This window comes from Lissotriton helveticus, chromosome 10 (assembly GCF_964261635.1).
Source record: "Lissotriton helveticus chromosome 10, aLisHel1.1, whole genome shotgun sequence".
NCBI lineage: Eukaryota > Metazoa > Chordata > Amphibia > Caudata > Salamandridae > Lissotriton > Lissotriton helveticus.
The window spans coordinates 11358899-11376519 of record NC_136071.1 but is presented as its reverse complement, the minus strand read 5'-3'; the positions used below and the strand labels follow the sequence as shown (position 1 = coordinate 11376519).

The 17621-nt window shown below is 50.2% G+C and overlaps 1 protein-coding gene across 2 annotated transcripts in view; it reads right to left on the bottom strand.

Moving 5' to 3' along the window:
• The window catches only part of WNK3 (WNK lysine deficient protein kinase 3), an 856642-nt gene that overhangs the window by 68213 nt on the left and 770808 nt on the right, over nt 1-17621 (bottom strand). For both annotated transcript variants that reach the window (XM_078664557.1, XM_078664558.1), the window contains exon 23: nt 10455-10657. In XM_078664557.1, coding sequence (XP_078520683.1) covers nt 10455-10657 — 203 coding nt within the window. The remainder of the gene's footprint in view (nt 1-10454; nt 10658-17621) is intronic.

Genomic DNA, 17621 nt, shown 5'->3' with positions numbered 1-17621 from the left:
CCACCGTGGCCGGAGTTAAGAAAGTTCTCATTGCTGGTTCTATTAATCCGGGCACTAACGGTAGAAGAGGTCTACCAGTCGTCTTGTGATGTAGGGTTTCAAAGATGACTGACGTTGCTATTTGAGGAACTGCCATCTTGATCTTGAACTTATTCGCCCCACGACACAACACATCATTAAATGTGCCCAAATCATCCACTGGAGACACTCTGTAAGGGGGAGTAGATGAGATTGTGGGAGAATAGTCTCTATAGGAAGATCTTAAAGAAGACTTCGAAGACGTAGAAGATGAGGAAGGAGACCTACTCCGCCTCGGAGGAGTTGCCGATCGCTGCCTCATTCGTTCCCGTGAACGTGATTTCTCTCTCACTAAGGACCTAGAGCGTGATCTTCTATGCAGCTCCGTCTGAGGGACCGGAGCCCTCATCCCCATCAGTCCTGCATCTGGACGCATTTTCCAATGTCTCAGGCTTTCCAGCCACCTCGGTGACAAGTTAATAGGCCGCCCTACACGCTCAGGTGAAGCCTCAGGTGACACCTGCACAATATTCAGTCCAGTTGAAGACTTGGAGGCTCTGGAAACTACACTGTGCTCAGAAAACAATGAGCCAGATGGAGTCCGTTGTCTGGGCACCAATTGTCTATCATCCGACACCTGTCCTGAGGTTGAGCCCGAATGAGCCACCACAGACGAGTCCTGGTGCACTACCTCTTGTCCCACCGCAGACCTGTCGTCTTGCTGGTCACGCGGAGAAGACAAATGTTCTGGACTGATGTCTGACCTCGACAAAGACCTAATTGAGGTCCGAGAGGCCGGTCTGGATAGTCTCGATGCCGACCCATGTTCGGGTGGGGGAGACCTAGACACTCCATGCTTCGAGCCCGAAGCAGACTTCGACATCGACCTATGTCGCGATGGAGACCTTGATCTTCTCTTTTTAGGTCTCGACGTCGACTCCTTCGACGTCGTCCTTTCTCTCGACGTCGACCTCTTCTTCAAAGACATCGTAAGTCTCTCTCTCGACCTCGGTCTCTCCTTCGACGTCGACACTTTCCTCGACGTCGACACACCATCCTTCGACGTCGAAACACCATCCTTCGACATCGACACACCATCCTTCGACGTCGACACACCATCCTTCGACGTCGACACACCATCCTTCGACGTCGACACACCATCCTTCGACGTCGACACCTTCGTCGTCGGACGCCTCTCTTCTCTCGACGTCGACTTCTCACGAGCCTTCGACGTCGGACATGGCACCCCCGACGTCGTCTTTACAGCAATCGACACCAGATGTCTCGACGTCGAAAAAGATTTCGACGGCGACCGCCTCGACGCTGAACCTTGCCTCGCCGGCGAAGTCCTCGACGTCGACGGAGCCCTCTTCGACGTCGACAATGTCTTTTTTGACGGCGACGCTCCCTGGAGTCGAGTTTTCTTAGATCTACCTTCTGGAGACGCTGATCTTCGACGTTTAGGATGAGAAGATGGCTTGGAAGAGGAGAATAAGCCCGTGGAACTCTTCTCACCACGGTTTTCTCTCTCCAGGAGGCCCAGCAACCTCATTTTCTCCCTTTCTCTTAAAGTTCTACTAGAAAGGTTGAGGCAGTGATAACAATCCTCCACCTTATGAGAAGCTGGAAGACACACCCCACAAACAGAGTGTGGATCCGTTTTTGACATCTTCTTCCCACAGGAAGGACATTTGTAAAATAAAGGTGGCATTCTGACTAAAAAATACCAACAGTTAGTCAGAACAAGATAGAAAACACCACCAAAATATTCTTTTGTCAAAAAAAGGTAAGAAAAAACCAACTTCTGACAGAAAAAACTACAAATGAGCAGAGCTCAAGTTCCAGGTTCCTCACAGAACAAGCCGGAAAAAAGAACTGACCTAACTGTCACCTGTGGTGCATGATGGGAACAGAGTTCTCCTAGAGGCCTTAAAGGCAAAGTGTGCAGATTCTCTGGGGCCTTAAAGGCAGGGTGCCAGTCTGATTTTCTGTACACAGACAATTTTTCATATGCAGCCTTTTAGGCTAATAACTGTTTACAACAGGTTCTTTGATGAAAATAAAAGTTTTTCATGGTTATGAAATGCATTTTGGGCTCATGCCTGTTTATTGCATTTATATTTAGCATATTTTCATGCTTCAGAACGTGTGTAAGGTTGGCTTTATTAGCCTATATGTATATGTTAGGCTGCATATTATGGTTGTTATACATGTATATGTGTATAATTATTTTAGTACAATGTACTTTTTGATATATTTACACATATATATGTATATTGTTATGTGTTCCGGGTTCCCGCTCATGGGCGGAGATAATTCAGTGCTTATGACTATTAATGAGTATCCCCTGGAAGAGAAACATATTTACATTTTAGAGGGTGCATATACACCCGTCAATTGCCCGCCAATGCCCATTGAGATCCAGAACCCACTGGGCAGGGTGGAGAAAAGGTGAAGACTGATATCAAAGGAAATGGATGGCTGATAAGGGGCAGATCCTGGCAATATAGGTAGTCACTTGTTCAAGTCTTACAGCAGTTTAGGCTTCTGTGCTATGATCGCTTTGCTGATACGGTCTAGTAGAAGGACGCCTGATAGTTAGGACAAAGGGTTAGGGACATCAGAGTGTGGTTAACTCATCATAGCCAGCTCCAGCATCTCTGAAGAATATCATGCTCGCGCTTACCTCAGGCGTTCACCTCCAAACAAGATGGGAGGAGCATTAGACACCTGCACTTTCCTCCTAAGTTATATGCACTAGACGTTAGGTGGCGTACCTCAAGTATACGGTCAGAGTGAATCAGAATATTTGTGTATACTTTATAGGCTTTGGTGTTTATCAGGTGCTCATCATAATCATCAAATTACAGAAGAATGAGATGGAAGGAGTAGTTTCTGTCCTGTAACTCCAGTTCTGTAGTAGGGGTATCTCTGTTATAGTCATAATCTAGTGAATAGTCCCGCCCATGTGCGTGGACCCCGGCAATCAAAAATAATCTCTTAAGTTGTCAGAAAATTGCAGAACTGCAAAGACACTTAAGAGAAAATTTAAAGACAAATAATGCAGCCTATATCCACAGGCTACACTGTCCAGTACTTCAACTAGAAATTCCACCAAAAATCCACAATAGAAATAGATTTATTGAGCGCGGTTGCTGCCCAAGGGCGTCCAAGCGCTGAGATAAGAATTGGATAGACATGCTGAGTGACAGATTAGAGCTCGGTGGCTTTGGCGAATAGTAAAGTCTTCAGCTTTTTGCGAAAAGAGGGCAGGTCCGGGTTGGAACGGAGTGAAAGGGGGAGGGCGTTCCAAAGTTTAGCTGTATTCAGTGAGAACAGCCTGCCCCCGGATCTAGCTCTCTTCACTCTAGGAACCACTGCCAGGAAAGCCTCAGTGGAACGGAGGTTCCTATTTGGGTGATAGGGAATGACAAGGTTGCCGTTAATTGCGGGTCCTGTTTTCCAGAAGGCCCGGTGCGCAATGCACAGCGCCTTGAATGTCACCCTGTGCTTAATTGGTAGCCAGTGAAGGCTTTTTAATGCAGGTCTGGCTGACTGGGCTCGTGGAATCAATAACAGGGTGCGTGCTGCGCAGTTCTGCACCACCTGGAGTTTCCGGAGAGTCATCTCGGGGGCCCCTACATATAGGGCATTGTTTGAGTCCAGGCGGGACTGGATGAGGCCTTGTACTGCCACTTTCTTGGCTTCTAGAGGAAGAAGTGGAAGAACTTTCCTTAGAGTTTTAAGGATGCCAAAGCAGGTGGCGGACAGCTTAGTAGCCTGGGTAGAAAAGGAAAGCTTCCTGTCCAGCCACACTCCTAGGCTCTTGACGCTTTCCTTGGGGGTAGGGGGAGGGCCCAGGGCTTGGGGCCATAGGGACATGAAAGGTATCGGCGAGACTGGGCCCAGCTGCAGGAGCTCCGTTTTGTCCCCGTTCAGTTTAAGGGAGGAGCTGGTCATCCACTCCTTAACAGCTTCTAGGCAGCTCCGCAGGCCTCCATGGAGTTGACTGATGTTCTCTTGGGCCAGTGATACCACTAGCTGGGTATCGTCGGCGTACGACACAATTTTGATGCCGTACGGTTCGACGATCCCAGCCAGTGGTCACAAACAGCAAAGCCTGTCCAGATTCCCTTGGTTTTACTGCAAAACCCCTCAGAAATGATAGAGAGGAAGACCTGGACAGACAAGCCCCATAGGCTGCCATTATGTGGCTTAAATAGGATACTGTGCCTATAAGAGAACCTTCCAGAACCTTCTCTCAGTATCCCAGAATGCATAGCAGGTCCAACTTACTTTCAGTTCTTTTTGAAGGCGTAAAACGCCAGACCTGTCGCATTCCTTAAGGCACATTTCTCTCCACCGGGGAGGCGAGAGGGCGCTTATGACTATAACAGAGATACCCCTACTACAGAACTGGAGTTACAGGACAGAAACTACTTCTTCTGTAGTAGGGGATCTCTGTGTATAGTCATAATCTAGTGAATAGAATGGCAAGCCCATCCCCACACCAAAGCGGCGGTGGAGAAAAGAGAATTAACGCCACTATTGTGCGAACAGATTTCGCAGCGAAGCCTGCCCAACCTGAGCGTCTGCCCTGGCATCAGTGTCCAGGCAGTAATGCTTAGCAAAGGTATGAACCGACTTCCAAGTGGCCACCTTGCAGATTTCTGCAATCGGAACATTACGGAGCAAAGCTGTCGTGGCAGATTTGCCCCTGGTGGAATGAGCCTTAGGCTTACCTCCTAAGGTCTTATTAGCTTTTTGGTAACATAGCTGTATGCAGGGCACAATCCACCTAGAGATAGACTGCTTAGAGGTCGCAAGACCCGTCCTGACAGATCCATAATTGATAAACAATTGGTCAGACCTACGAATATCTTTGGTCTTATCCAGATAAAACTTCAATACCCTCCTAACATCCAGGGAATGTAACGACCTTTCCGCTGGAGATGAAGGATTCTGAAAAAACGTAGGCAAAGTTATGGTCTGGTTGACATGAAAATCAGAAATAACCTTGGGAAGAAATTTAGGGTGAGTACGCATAACAACCTTAGCAGCATGAAATACAGTATAAGGTTCTTGGCAACACAACGCCTGAATTTCACTCACCCTGCGGGCCGATGTAATGGCCACAAGGAACGCCGCCTTCCAGGACAGGTGCTGCAACGAAGCCTTATGAATAGGTTCAAAAGGCTCCTTCATCAATCTGGACAGCACCACATTCAATTCCCATGAAGGCGAAGGAAGCCTGACAGGAGGGAACACTTTCTTCAAGCCTTCCAAAAAATCTTTGATCACAGGGATCTGGAAGAAGGAAGTCTGCGAAGGGCATTTCCTGTAGGCAGTCAAAGCAGCAAGATGAACCTTAATAGAATGGACATTAAGGCCAGACTGCGCCAACTGTAGAAGATAAGGAAGGATGACATCTTCCTTACAAGTCGTCGGATCATAGTTCTTAGACTTGCACCAGATACAAAATCTCTTCCACTTGTAAGCATAGGAAGTCCTAGTGGAAGGTCTCTTAGACTCCTTCAGTATGTCCATGCAATCTGCAGGGAGATTCAGATGACCATATTGCACTAACTCAGGAGCCATGCTGCCAAACTCAAAGACGAGAGGTTGGGGTGCAACATCAGCCCCCCGAACTTCGTGAGAAGGTCCGGCCTGCACGGCAGCCGAATGTGAGGAAGGAGAGACCGGTGAAGCAGGTCCGTAAACCACCACTGTCTGGGCCATTCCGGGGCAATCAGTATCATCCGCGCCCTGGACTGGGACAGCTTGATGAGAACCGTCGGAATCAGGGGAATGGGTGGAAAAGCGTACAGAAAGCTGTTCGACCAGTTGATCCATAACGCATTCCCCAGCGTCCCCGGCTGGTAGTACCTGGAGGCGAAGTCTCGGCATTTGCTGTTTTCTGCGGTGGCAAACAGATCTACGTCTGGAGTCCCCCACCTTGCGAAGACTTCTCCTAGTACTTCGTCGTTTATGACCCATTCGTGGTTTTCCTGAATAAGTCTGCTCAGCGCGTCTGCCTGAACATTCTGCACACCTGGCAGATGGGTAGCCGTTATCGTCAGTCCTCGAGCCAGAAGCCAGCGCCAGATTGCCTGCGCCTCCTGCGACGGGGTGCGTGACCTCGATCCTCCCTGCTTGTTGAGGTAATACATTGTGGTTGTATTGTCCGTCTGCACAAGGAGAGAGTCGGTCTGGAAGGACGGGTGAAAGGCCTTCAGTGCCAAGTGAACAGCTCTGAGTTCCAGGAAATTGATGTGGTACGTGGACTCCGCCGGAGACCACGTCCCTTGAATCTGTAGGTCTCCAGAATGCGCTCCCCAGCCCGGGAGAGAAGCATCCGTCACGATAACCTGAGCGGGAATGTCCTTGTGGAAGGGAACCCCTCTGAGGAGATTCTCCGCTGAACACCACCACTTCAGAGACTGAAGAGCATGCAGAGATAGGCGTATCTTGTCGTCCCAAGATCCTCTCCCCTGATCCCACTGATCCTCCAAGCACTCTTGCAACGGTCTCATGTGCAGCTGTGCATGTGGCGTCAGGAAGATACAGGAGGCCATCGATCCCAGCAGAGAAGACACCGTCCTCACTGTCGTGGATGGAGCGGACATGAGAGCCCGAGCCTTCCGAAGTAGTGATAATCGTCGCTCCTCCGAAGGAGACACGCTTGCTGACAGCGTATCGATGGAGGCTCCCAAGTACTGAATGCACTGGACTGGAGTCGGAACCGACTTGGACATGTTGATGTGCAACCCCAGCTTGTTCAAGAGAACGCATGTCTTCTGGAAGTGTGCTTGCGCTTCCGCGAAGGAGGAGGCCTTGATCAACCAGTCGTCCAGGTAAGGGTAGACAAACACCTTGTTCTTCCTCAGGTGTGCTGCTACCACCGCCATGCACTTTGAGAATGTTCTCGGCGCAGACTTCAGTCCGAATGGCAGTACTGTGTATTGATAGTGATTGGCGCAGACTTGGAACCGCAGGAACTTCCTGTGTTTGTGTGCAATGGGCACATGGAAGTATGCATCCTGGAGGTCGATGGCACACAGCCAGTCTCCCCGTTGCAGCTGAGGATAAATCTGATGCATCGACAGCATGCAAAACTTTTCTCTGCGAATCCATTTGTTTGCTTGTCGCAAATCCAGAATGGGCCTGAACTCGTTCTTGTCCTTTTTGCGAACCAGAAAGAAGCGGGAGTACAGACCTCTTCCCCTTTGAGACAGAGGTACGTCTTCTATCGCCCTTTTCCTTAACAGGATATCGGCCTCCGCCTGGAGCTCGCGCAGCTGATACTGCGAGCTGACCGGAGGGATCGATGGAGGAGGGCTGGTGAACCGAAGACTGTATCCATTGCAAACAATATTCAGCACCCACTTGTCCTGAGTAATTTTTCTCCACTCTGCCAGAAAAGATTGAATGCTTCCCCCCACCGGAGCGGGTAACAGTTGACGGGGAAGTAAGTGCTCAGGGCCTAGACCCGGCCTGGCCCTTAGTCGCTGGTGCCGACTGATGGCCGCCTCTGCCCCTCTGGCGTTTCTGGAATGGTCTTCTGAACTGCTGCTGCTGTTGTTGCTGCTGTTGTCCAGAAGACTGGCCACGCCCTCTACCTTGACCACCGAACCGGCGTTGGAACGGACGGTACGTCTTCTTGGTCTCCTTGGGCTTCTCCAAACCCACCGCTGTGAGCGTCTCAGCCTCCGCCTTCATGCGGGCCATTTCGTCGTCAGCGTGCTTCCCGAACAGGGTTTCGCCAGAGAATGGCAGATTGGCAACCCTCTGCTGAGCGTCCGGTTTCAGAGACGTAAGGCGGAGCCAGGCATGTCGTCGCTGGTTAATTCCGTGGCAGAAACCATGCGCCGCCAGAAGAGAGGAGTCGGCTGCAGCGCTGATGACCTGATTCGCCACCAACATCCCCTCGTTAAGCACCTCCTGGAAGTCTTCCCGCTTGTCCCGCGGAAGAAGTTCCACAAATTGTTGAAGAGATTCCCAGAGGGCTCTGTCATACCGACCCAGCAAGGCCGTGGCACTAGCCGCCTTCATTGAGGTCGCCGAAGTCCCACAAACTCGTCTCCCAGAGGAATCCAACCACCTAGATTCCTTGTCTGGCGGAACAGTGGAGGAAGGCGTGGTGGCATGTTGTTTGCACGCCGCCGTCACAATCACCGAGTCTGGAGGGGGCTCCAGCCGCAGAAAGGCTGGGTCCGAGTCGGGAGCCCGGTACTTCTTCTGCAGTCTGGAAGGCGCCGCCTTAGTCACCGCAGGAGTAAGGAAAAGATCCAGGGCCGGTTCTTCCAGGCCGGGCACCAGTGGCAGTAACGGCCGAGACAAGTGCTTCTGATGGAGCGTCTCAAAGATGACCGAGGTCTTCGGAGTGGGCACTGTCAAAGTAATGCCCAGTTTCGCTGCACCCCGTAACAGCACGTCCTGGAAGGACACCAGATCGTCGACCGGTGAGACCCGCGTGTCCGGCGAATCTGACAAGGTCGGGGAGTAGTCCCTGGTCCCAGACGACCTGGTCCGTGAACGAGACCTGTGTCTCCGGTGGCGCCGTCTAGATCGCGTTGAAGATCTATGACGCGAACGTTGCCTTCGCCCGGAGTGGGAGCGTGACCTCCCAGCATGTGGGCGCTCCACCGGTTTCCGTGGAGGCGTCATCCGTGGTTTGTCCCGGGGCTTCGGGGTAGGCGTACCCTTAGGAGGAGTCGGAAGCAGAGGCAGGGACACTGACCTCGGAGGCCTATGAGGAGGAACTGGCGGCAGAGGCCGCCCCTCAGTAGACGGCGGAGGCAGGGAGGGGAGAGGCGGCTTAGCCGGAGGAGCCTCCTTCGGCAGAGGAGGAGGAGGGGTCACAGGCCTTGGTGGCGTATATACCACCGAGTACCTCGTGCCCGATGACTTCTTCGAGGAGGGGGCCTGTGAGCCAGACCCTCCCGAGCGTGAGCGACGCCTCCGATGTCCGCCACCAGATAGGGCGTGACTTCTGGCGCCAGAATCCTTCTTGCGCCTCTTAGAGGAGGTTGAGACCCCAGGAGACGCTGATCTCTTCATGATCGACGTCGAGCGTTTCCCATGCGTGGAACGGCCATCTCTAGGCTCTGGCGTCGAACGCCGCCTCCTCGACGTCGAGCGCTTCTTCCTCGACGCCGATCGTCGCCCCCTCGACGACGAAACGCCAGACCTCGACGGCGAGCGTCGACTCTTCTTTCTCGAAGACCGCTTCCTCACTGTCCTTGACGCCGAGGGTCCCCTCGACGTCGAACTTGTCGACGGCGACTGGCGGTGTCGCTTCGACGGCGAGCGCCGGTGTCTTCGTCGACGGCGATGCCTCGACGGCGGCCTGGCCAGGCCTCTCGACGTCGATTTCCCACGCTGTCTCGACCCGGAGCCCCGGGGAGAAGGGGAACACACCGTCGTCATCCCTCTCGACGTCGTCGTCGATTCTATCGACGTCTACGGAGACCGGGATCTTTCGCTGGTCTTCCTGCCTCTGGGGAGCCACCCAGAGGCCTCAGCAGGGGCAGAGGGAGCCTTCCCAGCCTGCCCAGACCCACCTGCAGCCTGCAGACGCCTCTCCTCCAGGCCTTGGAGCCTAATCTTCAGTCTTTCCCTCAGGGTCCTTGTAGAAAAGGCCTGGCAGATGTCACAACCTTCAGGGACATGCTCATCAGGGAGGCAAATAATGCAGACGTCGTGTGGATCAGTCTTGGCCTTCTTCCTTCCACATGCTGGGCACTTGTCGAATAAGGCAGGCATTTTAGATCCCTAAAAGCCTGGACAAACACACAGAAGTGAACAGGAAACACCAAGAATCAAAGCAGAACACTTTTAAAACCAAAAAGTGTCAAAAAACTCCAATAAACCCCTGAAAAGGGGAGAGCTCAATGCACAGGGTCCTGTAAGCAGGAGCCGGAAAAAAGAACTGAAAGTAAGTTGGACCTGCTATGCATTCTGGGATACTGAGAGAAGGTTCTGGAAGGTTTTCTTAAAGGCACAGTATCCTATTTAAGCCACATAATGGCAGCCTATGGGGCTTGTCTGTCCAGGTCTTCCTCTCTATCATTTCTGAGGGGTTTTGCAGTAAAACCAAGGGAATCTGGACAGGCTTTGCTGTTTGTGGATTTTTGGTGGAATTTTCTAGTTGAAGTACTGGACAGTGTAGCCTGTGGATATAGGCTGCATTATTTGTCTTTAAATTTTCTCTTAAGTGTCTTTGCAGTTCTGCAATTTTCTGACAACTTAAGAGATTATTTTTGATTGCCGGGGTCCACGCACATGGGCGGGACTATTCACTAGATTATGACTATACACAGAGATCCCCTACTACAGAAGACTAGGTTCACCCCAGTCTTGTAATCAGAGACTAAGGATTACATCACAAGTTAAAAGAAACTAGAACATATGCTGACAGTGTCCAAAAGGCTTACTTCATATGTTCGGCTCCAGCTGTCATTTTCTAAGCGGGTTTGATTCTGCTTGATCTGGTTGAGGCTTGGCTTCATAAGTGAGTTCCCGGCAGTCTCCTTTGCCCAATCGTCCACTAGCTTGTGGAGATCATCTGTAAACATGCCCTTTTTGGTACCCGAAGACTGTTGGAACGAGTCCAGGTTGCTCGCCAGACACATGCGTTCTGCATATTTGGACAAGGAGAAAGAAAAAGGACTAGCATAAGCACAGAAGACTTCAAAGTCCTATAAAATGCAGTTCTTAATCAGAGCTTTCTTTCCAACTGTTAATGACATCGCTTTTTGTAAGCGTCAGAAAAGGTTTTACTGCTTAAGAAAATGGTAAACCACAGGCCCATCCATATGTTCCCAGTTCTTCTTTTGCACCCACATCTCGCCTTGACTACTTGTAGTAAACAAGGTCTCTTGTTGGTAATAAGAGGTGACTTACTTGTAATTGAGTTTTCTATCATGGGTACATCACTGGAATATCTCCACATATTTTACATTTAATTTTTGTATGAAAAACATGACAAAAGACAACATAGGGAATTATTTTTATAATCGTGATTTGTAAATTACACTCTACCTGGAGAAACATTATCCCACTAAGAACACAGAGCAAAGATCAGAACTGCAGAGATGGTACCTGCTCATCTCCAACCTTCTTAAAAGTACCTTTAAACTCACAGCACTCTGTCTCAGAATTACCGCGATACCTGGCACAAGATGAGGAAAGGGATCTCCTAGTTCTCCAGGGGAATGTCCATCAAAATCATACAAATGTACTTGTCTCACCCATGAGTGGGATCCTGAAGCACTTCTTTAAAAATGTTCATTTTTGTGTTTTATCCTGGACTTACTTCAGGCCGGCTAAAATTTTCTAAGTTACAAAAAAACAATTTTGCAGCCTAAAACAGACTATATGAGCCAATTCTAATAGTTTGCTTTTAAAAAGATCAAATGCCTTTAAAAATACTGGATGCCATCAGAAAAATGACTTGACATTGCTTAAAGCTCTTTCACAAACTTTTTTTTTCTTTTTGAAGGAAATGAAGAGGAAAGACTCAGAACAGTGCGGTCACATAGACTGTAGCTATGCTAGGCTGATGACGGCCACCATGCCGTTAGGACTGCAGTACCTCCTGCGTCCCATCATGCCATGTTGGTGGCAGTTACTTCAGCTCTTCTTTCCGGCTCCTGGTGTCAATATCACGAAGAACTTCGCCCAGTTTTGATTTTTGGGGGGGATGGGGGTAAGGTAGGGGGGAGGGCTTACTTACAAAAAACGATTGAGATCTCCAACAATATTTCTTTTTTTTAATTTGCATTTAGAATCAACACAAACACAAATGGCAAGTCACAGTTAATTTTCCATACTCCCAGGCCTCCCCCACCCACTATCCATAATGTAAACATCTTACACAGTATTTCCGGAATAGCCACCCGCCGCACATAATATATGGCTGCAATAGACTCCGGCCCCCCCTCCTGGGTTCCCCTAATATCCGGTCCCATGACCCATCGCTTAGTGATGAGAATTAGGGTCTCGATCAGCAGGAGTTGTGATATGTCAGTCTGATCCCAGACCTTCATCAAGGCCATAATACTTTCTCCATTTGCCCCTGACTTTGCTAAACTTTCGGTGGCAACCCCTAGCCTTATAGGTCCCCCTTACAGCCGCCATGTACATATCCATCCATCTCCTCCAGTCCCCCACCTGGGGGGGGGGGCGACGGCACTCCCTATGCCCGCGCCATGTCCCGTTTTGCCACCACCAGGGCCAGCAGATCAAAGATCAGGTGCGGGCGGCTCAAATCCACTTCGGTGGATATTCCCAATAACACGAATTTGGGGTCCATCTCAAGCGTCACCTCTAGCACTCTGCTCAGTTCCCCCAATATCTGCGTCCAATAGGTGTGTATGATGGGGCAATCCCAGATGTTATGATGAAAGGTTCTCTGTTGGTGTCCACACCTTATACTGCAAGGGTCACTAGCTCTGCCCATACGATGCAGCCTGACTGTCATAGTAGACCCTATGCAGTACCTTATATTGGATGAGGCGTAGTCGGGATTTAATCACGAGTTCTCTAGGGCGCATCAGCGCCGCCTCACAGTCCAGTGTGTCCATCTCGCCCAGATCCTGTTCTCATACTGTTCAGAGCCTCCCAGCCTATCCGGTGTGTTATTATTCAAGGTCCTATATGTCAGGGATACTAGCTTATTGGGTACTTGCTCTTGCAACAAGCGCCCTTCTAATGGGGCATAGTCTGGCAATGGGGAGGTGAGGGCTGCCTCGGCCTTCCAAGCATGTTGTAACTGCGCATATTTGAGGAACTGCGTAGGGCTCAGTCCATACTCCGTCTTCAGGGTCCCATATGTTTTAAGCTTGCCTTTTGCCACTAGGTCTCCCAACATCGAAATCCCAATGTCGTCCCACCCTCTAAAACCAGTGAGTTTATGAAGTTCCCTTAACCAGGAGCACGTCCATATTGGTGTCTGCTTGGTCGGTTTATGCGACCACCCCATCATCTTCGCTGCCCTATCCCATACCCCAATAGTTATCTGCGTGGCCGGGAGTAGCCGCCTCCTTCCGGTCCCTCCATATAGATAGTGCAGGCTAGTGCGATGTGCCATGGTCGCCCTCGCCAATCTATACGTCGGGTGATCTGCCGGCGCATGCAGCCAGTCATTTATCGGTGCTAGGTGTTCAGTCCAGTAATATGCTTCTACATCCGGTAATGAAATCCCCCCCATTGTATTGATTCCTCTGTAGCGTGCCCAAGGCTATCCTCAGTTGTTTCCCAAGCCATAGTAAAGCTCGGCGTTCTGCGTTTATCGTTCTAAATGTCTGTCTGGGGAGAGGGAAGTATTCATTCTGTAGCGCGTACAGAAATCGAGGCAACGTGATCATCTTGAACATTGCCGCCCGGCCAAGTATCATGAGGGGGAGGGTCTTCCATCTAGTAACATCATCTGCAAAATTCATGATCACTCTTTGGATATTTTTCTGATAGGAGACATTTTTGTTGGTGGTCAAGTAGATCCCCAGGACCTGGAGGGCTCCCGGCAACGGGGGCCAGTCCTCTCGGGAATGCAGGCTATAGAAGATCGATTTGAGCCAGTTGATCATGTATCCAGAGAAGGAACCATATCTATCTAGGAGTTTAAACAGTGCAGGGGCTGTGACAACCGGGTGGGTTACGTATAGGAGAATATCATCGCGTATAGCGAAATCTTCTCCTCCTGTATATCGTCCTGTTTTATTTGAAAGCCCCGTATCTCCTCCGTTTGGCGGACCTCGCAAGCCACGACTTCCACTATGAGGGCATAAACAATGGAGACATGGGGCACCCCTGTCTGGTCCTCCTCCTAATGGGGAATTCTTCAGACAGTATTCCATTCACTTTAACCTGGGCCCTAGGGTCCGTATAGAGGATTCCTACCCAATTCCTGAAATTGGAGCCGATACCGAATTTAACCAGGGCTGCCTCTAGGAAGGGCCAATGAACAGCCTCAAACGCCTTTTCAGCATCGAGTGAAAGGAACAAGTGTGTGTCATCCCTCCTTTGCACCTCCAGGAGCCAATTGTGTGTCCGCGTAAGTTTTGCCTAGTTGCTCTGTCCCGCAGGAATCCCGTCTGGTCCTGGAACACAAGGTCCGAGATCACTCCGCGCAGGCGGAGGGCGAGGACCGTCGCCAAGAGTTTAGCCACCACGTTCAGGAGGGAGATAGGTCTGTAGGACGCGCAGTCCTTGCTTATAAATAGGCACGATCGTGGCTAGTCTTAAGTCAGGCGGGAGGATACCCTCTTCCGCTGCGTCTCTGAAGAGCACCAGGAGGTGGGCGTCAGTAGGTCAATGCCTTTAAAGAATTCCGTTGGGATTCCGTTGGGTCCTGGGACCTTTCCCGGTCGGAGTCTGGCTATCGCCTCTCTGATTTCTGCGGCCGAGATATCAGCCTCTAGGGTCTCCACGTCCTCGTCTGCTAAAGTCGGGGTATGAATATTAGACAGGTAAGTCTCGATCTCGTCTGGGGTACCTAATTTCCTGGCTGTATAAAATTCCCAGAAGTAGGTAGCGAACGTCTGGGCTATCTGGGGGTCCCCTCTCTGCATCTGACCCTGTCTGTCAATCACACCGTCTACCCACCTGGCGTCTCGCTCCCTACGACTCAGCCACGCCAAGACCTTTCCGAACTTGTCCCCAACATCATACAGTCTGTGCAAGGTCACGAGTGCCTGCGCTTTTGCCTCATTCGTCACCAAATCCCTATACTGGCGTTGGGTATCAGTCAGCCGTCTGAGCACCTGTGGGTCCCTACCCACCAGGTATCCCCTCTCAAGGTCTAGGATTTGGGTTTCCTGGGTATTAGGTTCTTCTTGTGCATTCCGTTTCCCCAAGGATATTCTACTTTGGGCCTTATCCCTGAGTACCGTCTTATATGCTTCCCACACAATCACTCCTGACTGTACTGAGCCTACATTGTCTGCGAAGTATACCTTCGTATCTGCCCTGAGACCTTGTAGTATCTCGGGAGTACGCAAATCCCATGCGATAATCTCCAGCCCCCTCCCCGTGATCGAGTCCTCCCACCTAACCGAACCAGCAGTGGCGAGTGGTCCGAAATGCCCCATGCCAAGTATTCTGCTTCATCCGTAGCCCCAAGTGCATGTCGGGGGAGGAAAACGTAGTCTAATCTAGGGTGCACTCTGTGCGCCCCTGAATAGAATGAGTAGCTTCTGGCGTCCGGGTGCAACCATCTCCATACGTCCGTCAGCCCTAGGGTACCCACCATCTTCGCTAGTGTTTCGATGGGGAGGCAGCATCCCGAATCCATGACCGGTCCATGGGGGTAGACATAACATCGTTAAAGTCACCAGCTATGATATGCAACGTTTCCGGCGTGGCCAGTAGGACTTCTGTCAACCCAGACAGTGTCCTGGCTTGGAGTTTCGGGGGAGCATAGACTGAAACTAATGTAACCCGATGTCACCCCCACATACGTCCCTTGGGGGTCCGTCCGTGTTCGGGCCACTGCAAAGGGAGGCGATTTTTTAATCAGGATAGCAACCCCCCGGAAACCTGTCGTATACCCAGCATGTGCCAGCACTTTGTAAGCTCCTCTCGCCAGGAAACCACATTTCGTTCCCCTCAAGTGGGTCTCCTGTAGGAAGACCACGTCAGGGCGTAATCGTTTAATATGCAACGTCACCAGTCCTTTTGATTTTGTCCCCTAGTCCATTCACGTTCCACGTGAGTACCCTGCAGGAGCCCATCAGCCCACATTCAAGTGTCCCATTTGCATCTACGGAGGCCATGTCACGTCGATGGTCAGGTGCAGCAGCACCGCATGTGGGGTGGTGTGTGTGTTTATCTGAGTAAGCCTGTGATCTGTGTGCCAAATGAACATAAAGCAAAACAAACACCAAAACCGTCCCAACCAGAAAACAAGTGTAGCCCCCCCCCCTCGATTCCCTCCCGGCAACATGACGGGAAGTGGACTTTAGGGCAGGCAGAGGTCTGTCGCCCTCCCTTACCCTACTCACACCACAAGTTCCAACTCCTGTGGGTGCCCCAATACCATCACGGCAATGTTCAGAGAGAAAAGTGTTGTCGTAAGCTTCAAGACAGGAAGAAAGGAGTGAAAGAAACAGATATCAGCAAAGGAAGACAGGAATGAGAAAAGACAACAATATTTCTTGACAACTTTTTTTACCTGTTTTCTGTCATTTTGTGACAGGATTTCTTTTTTCTTCTTTGCAATAAATCCATACTTGTTTTGTGAAATGGTCTGCCTGTGACAGAGAAGATTCGCCTTCATGGAAAAGATGAGTAGCACAGGCAGCAAGAATCCCTGACTGAAGGAACTCAGAGGTCGCAGGTCCTACTCACCATCTAGGCCATCTTCTCCGGTGGACATATTGAATTCACCGCATTCAGCGCCAACACTGTTGTCTCCTCCTCCAGATCTTTCAGTGCCGCCTCTGCAACATCTAGTCACTCTGGCGGATAAAACTCCATCTCAGCCATCAGTACCTTCTAGGACTCCAAGATCACCTTTGATGTCAAGGAAATCCAAGTCTACTCCACCATTAGCCAGACCTTGTTACAGATCATGGTTGACGTCACATTATCGTTCATGCTACTTAAGGCATACTTCTTCAAGATGTTTTTCTAGATGCAGACATCAATCTTCTAGACTCTAGAGCACACAGTTACAACATGGTCTTTGAAGACATTTAAAACTGGCAATTATTAGCTCACTTCTCTTTATGCAAGAATTTCCTGGGTTGAAGACATCAATACGTTCCAGGAGGTTCTCATCTGAGGGGCTAGAAAATCGAATAAACCTCTGTCAGCACCTATGATGACTTTGGTGATTTTTGAAACTCTTCACCAAAGAGGTCTTTATTTGTAATTTTTTGGAAAGGGCCAAAGACTCTTAGTTTCAGAATTTCTTTATTATTTTCAGAAATAACCAGAATATGCAACCGGTGGAGATACCACCTTCTATGATAGCAGCAACAATATTCAAAACCCATTAACTCCCTCCACCCCCCCACCTAACCTTCCTGGACCTGGCTGCGCCAACAAAATCGTGATGGAAACATACGAAAAGGAAGCCTGCCTCCCTGTTCTCGCGTACTCGCTAAAGGTTATGTGTTACTGCTCTGAATCCGACAAGCGGAGTAGGCATAAGTACTTGGGACAAGTCAGTTCTCGGAATTCTGTTGTCAAAAGAGCCAAGAAGGGCTTCCAGAGTTTGGGGAATGACTAGCTTTGATCCTTCAATATAAGAGTAATATGCTCCATCCCCATTATGTACCAGAGCCTCTATAGCCAACCCCGGTGTGTCGGGGGAGTTTGAGTGCACCAGTGCATGAGAATGTTCTAGAGAGCTGCTAGTAGTGCAAGACCTATCTGCCTACCTCTGCGAGACCGCAGGGGGAAGGTAAGTGCGTTAGATAGCCCTAGAAGAAAATAGGTTGGGAATCTCGGGAGATCTGAGTCAAGGTGTGTGTCAATGTCTTTCAGGACCTGGGACAAGGATGTGGTTAATATCGGGCGTTCCCATAGTATGTGTGTTAACGTGCCTGGGGAGCCGCAGTGACGCCAGCAGTTTGGTGACTTAGATGGAACGAATT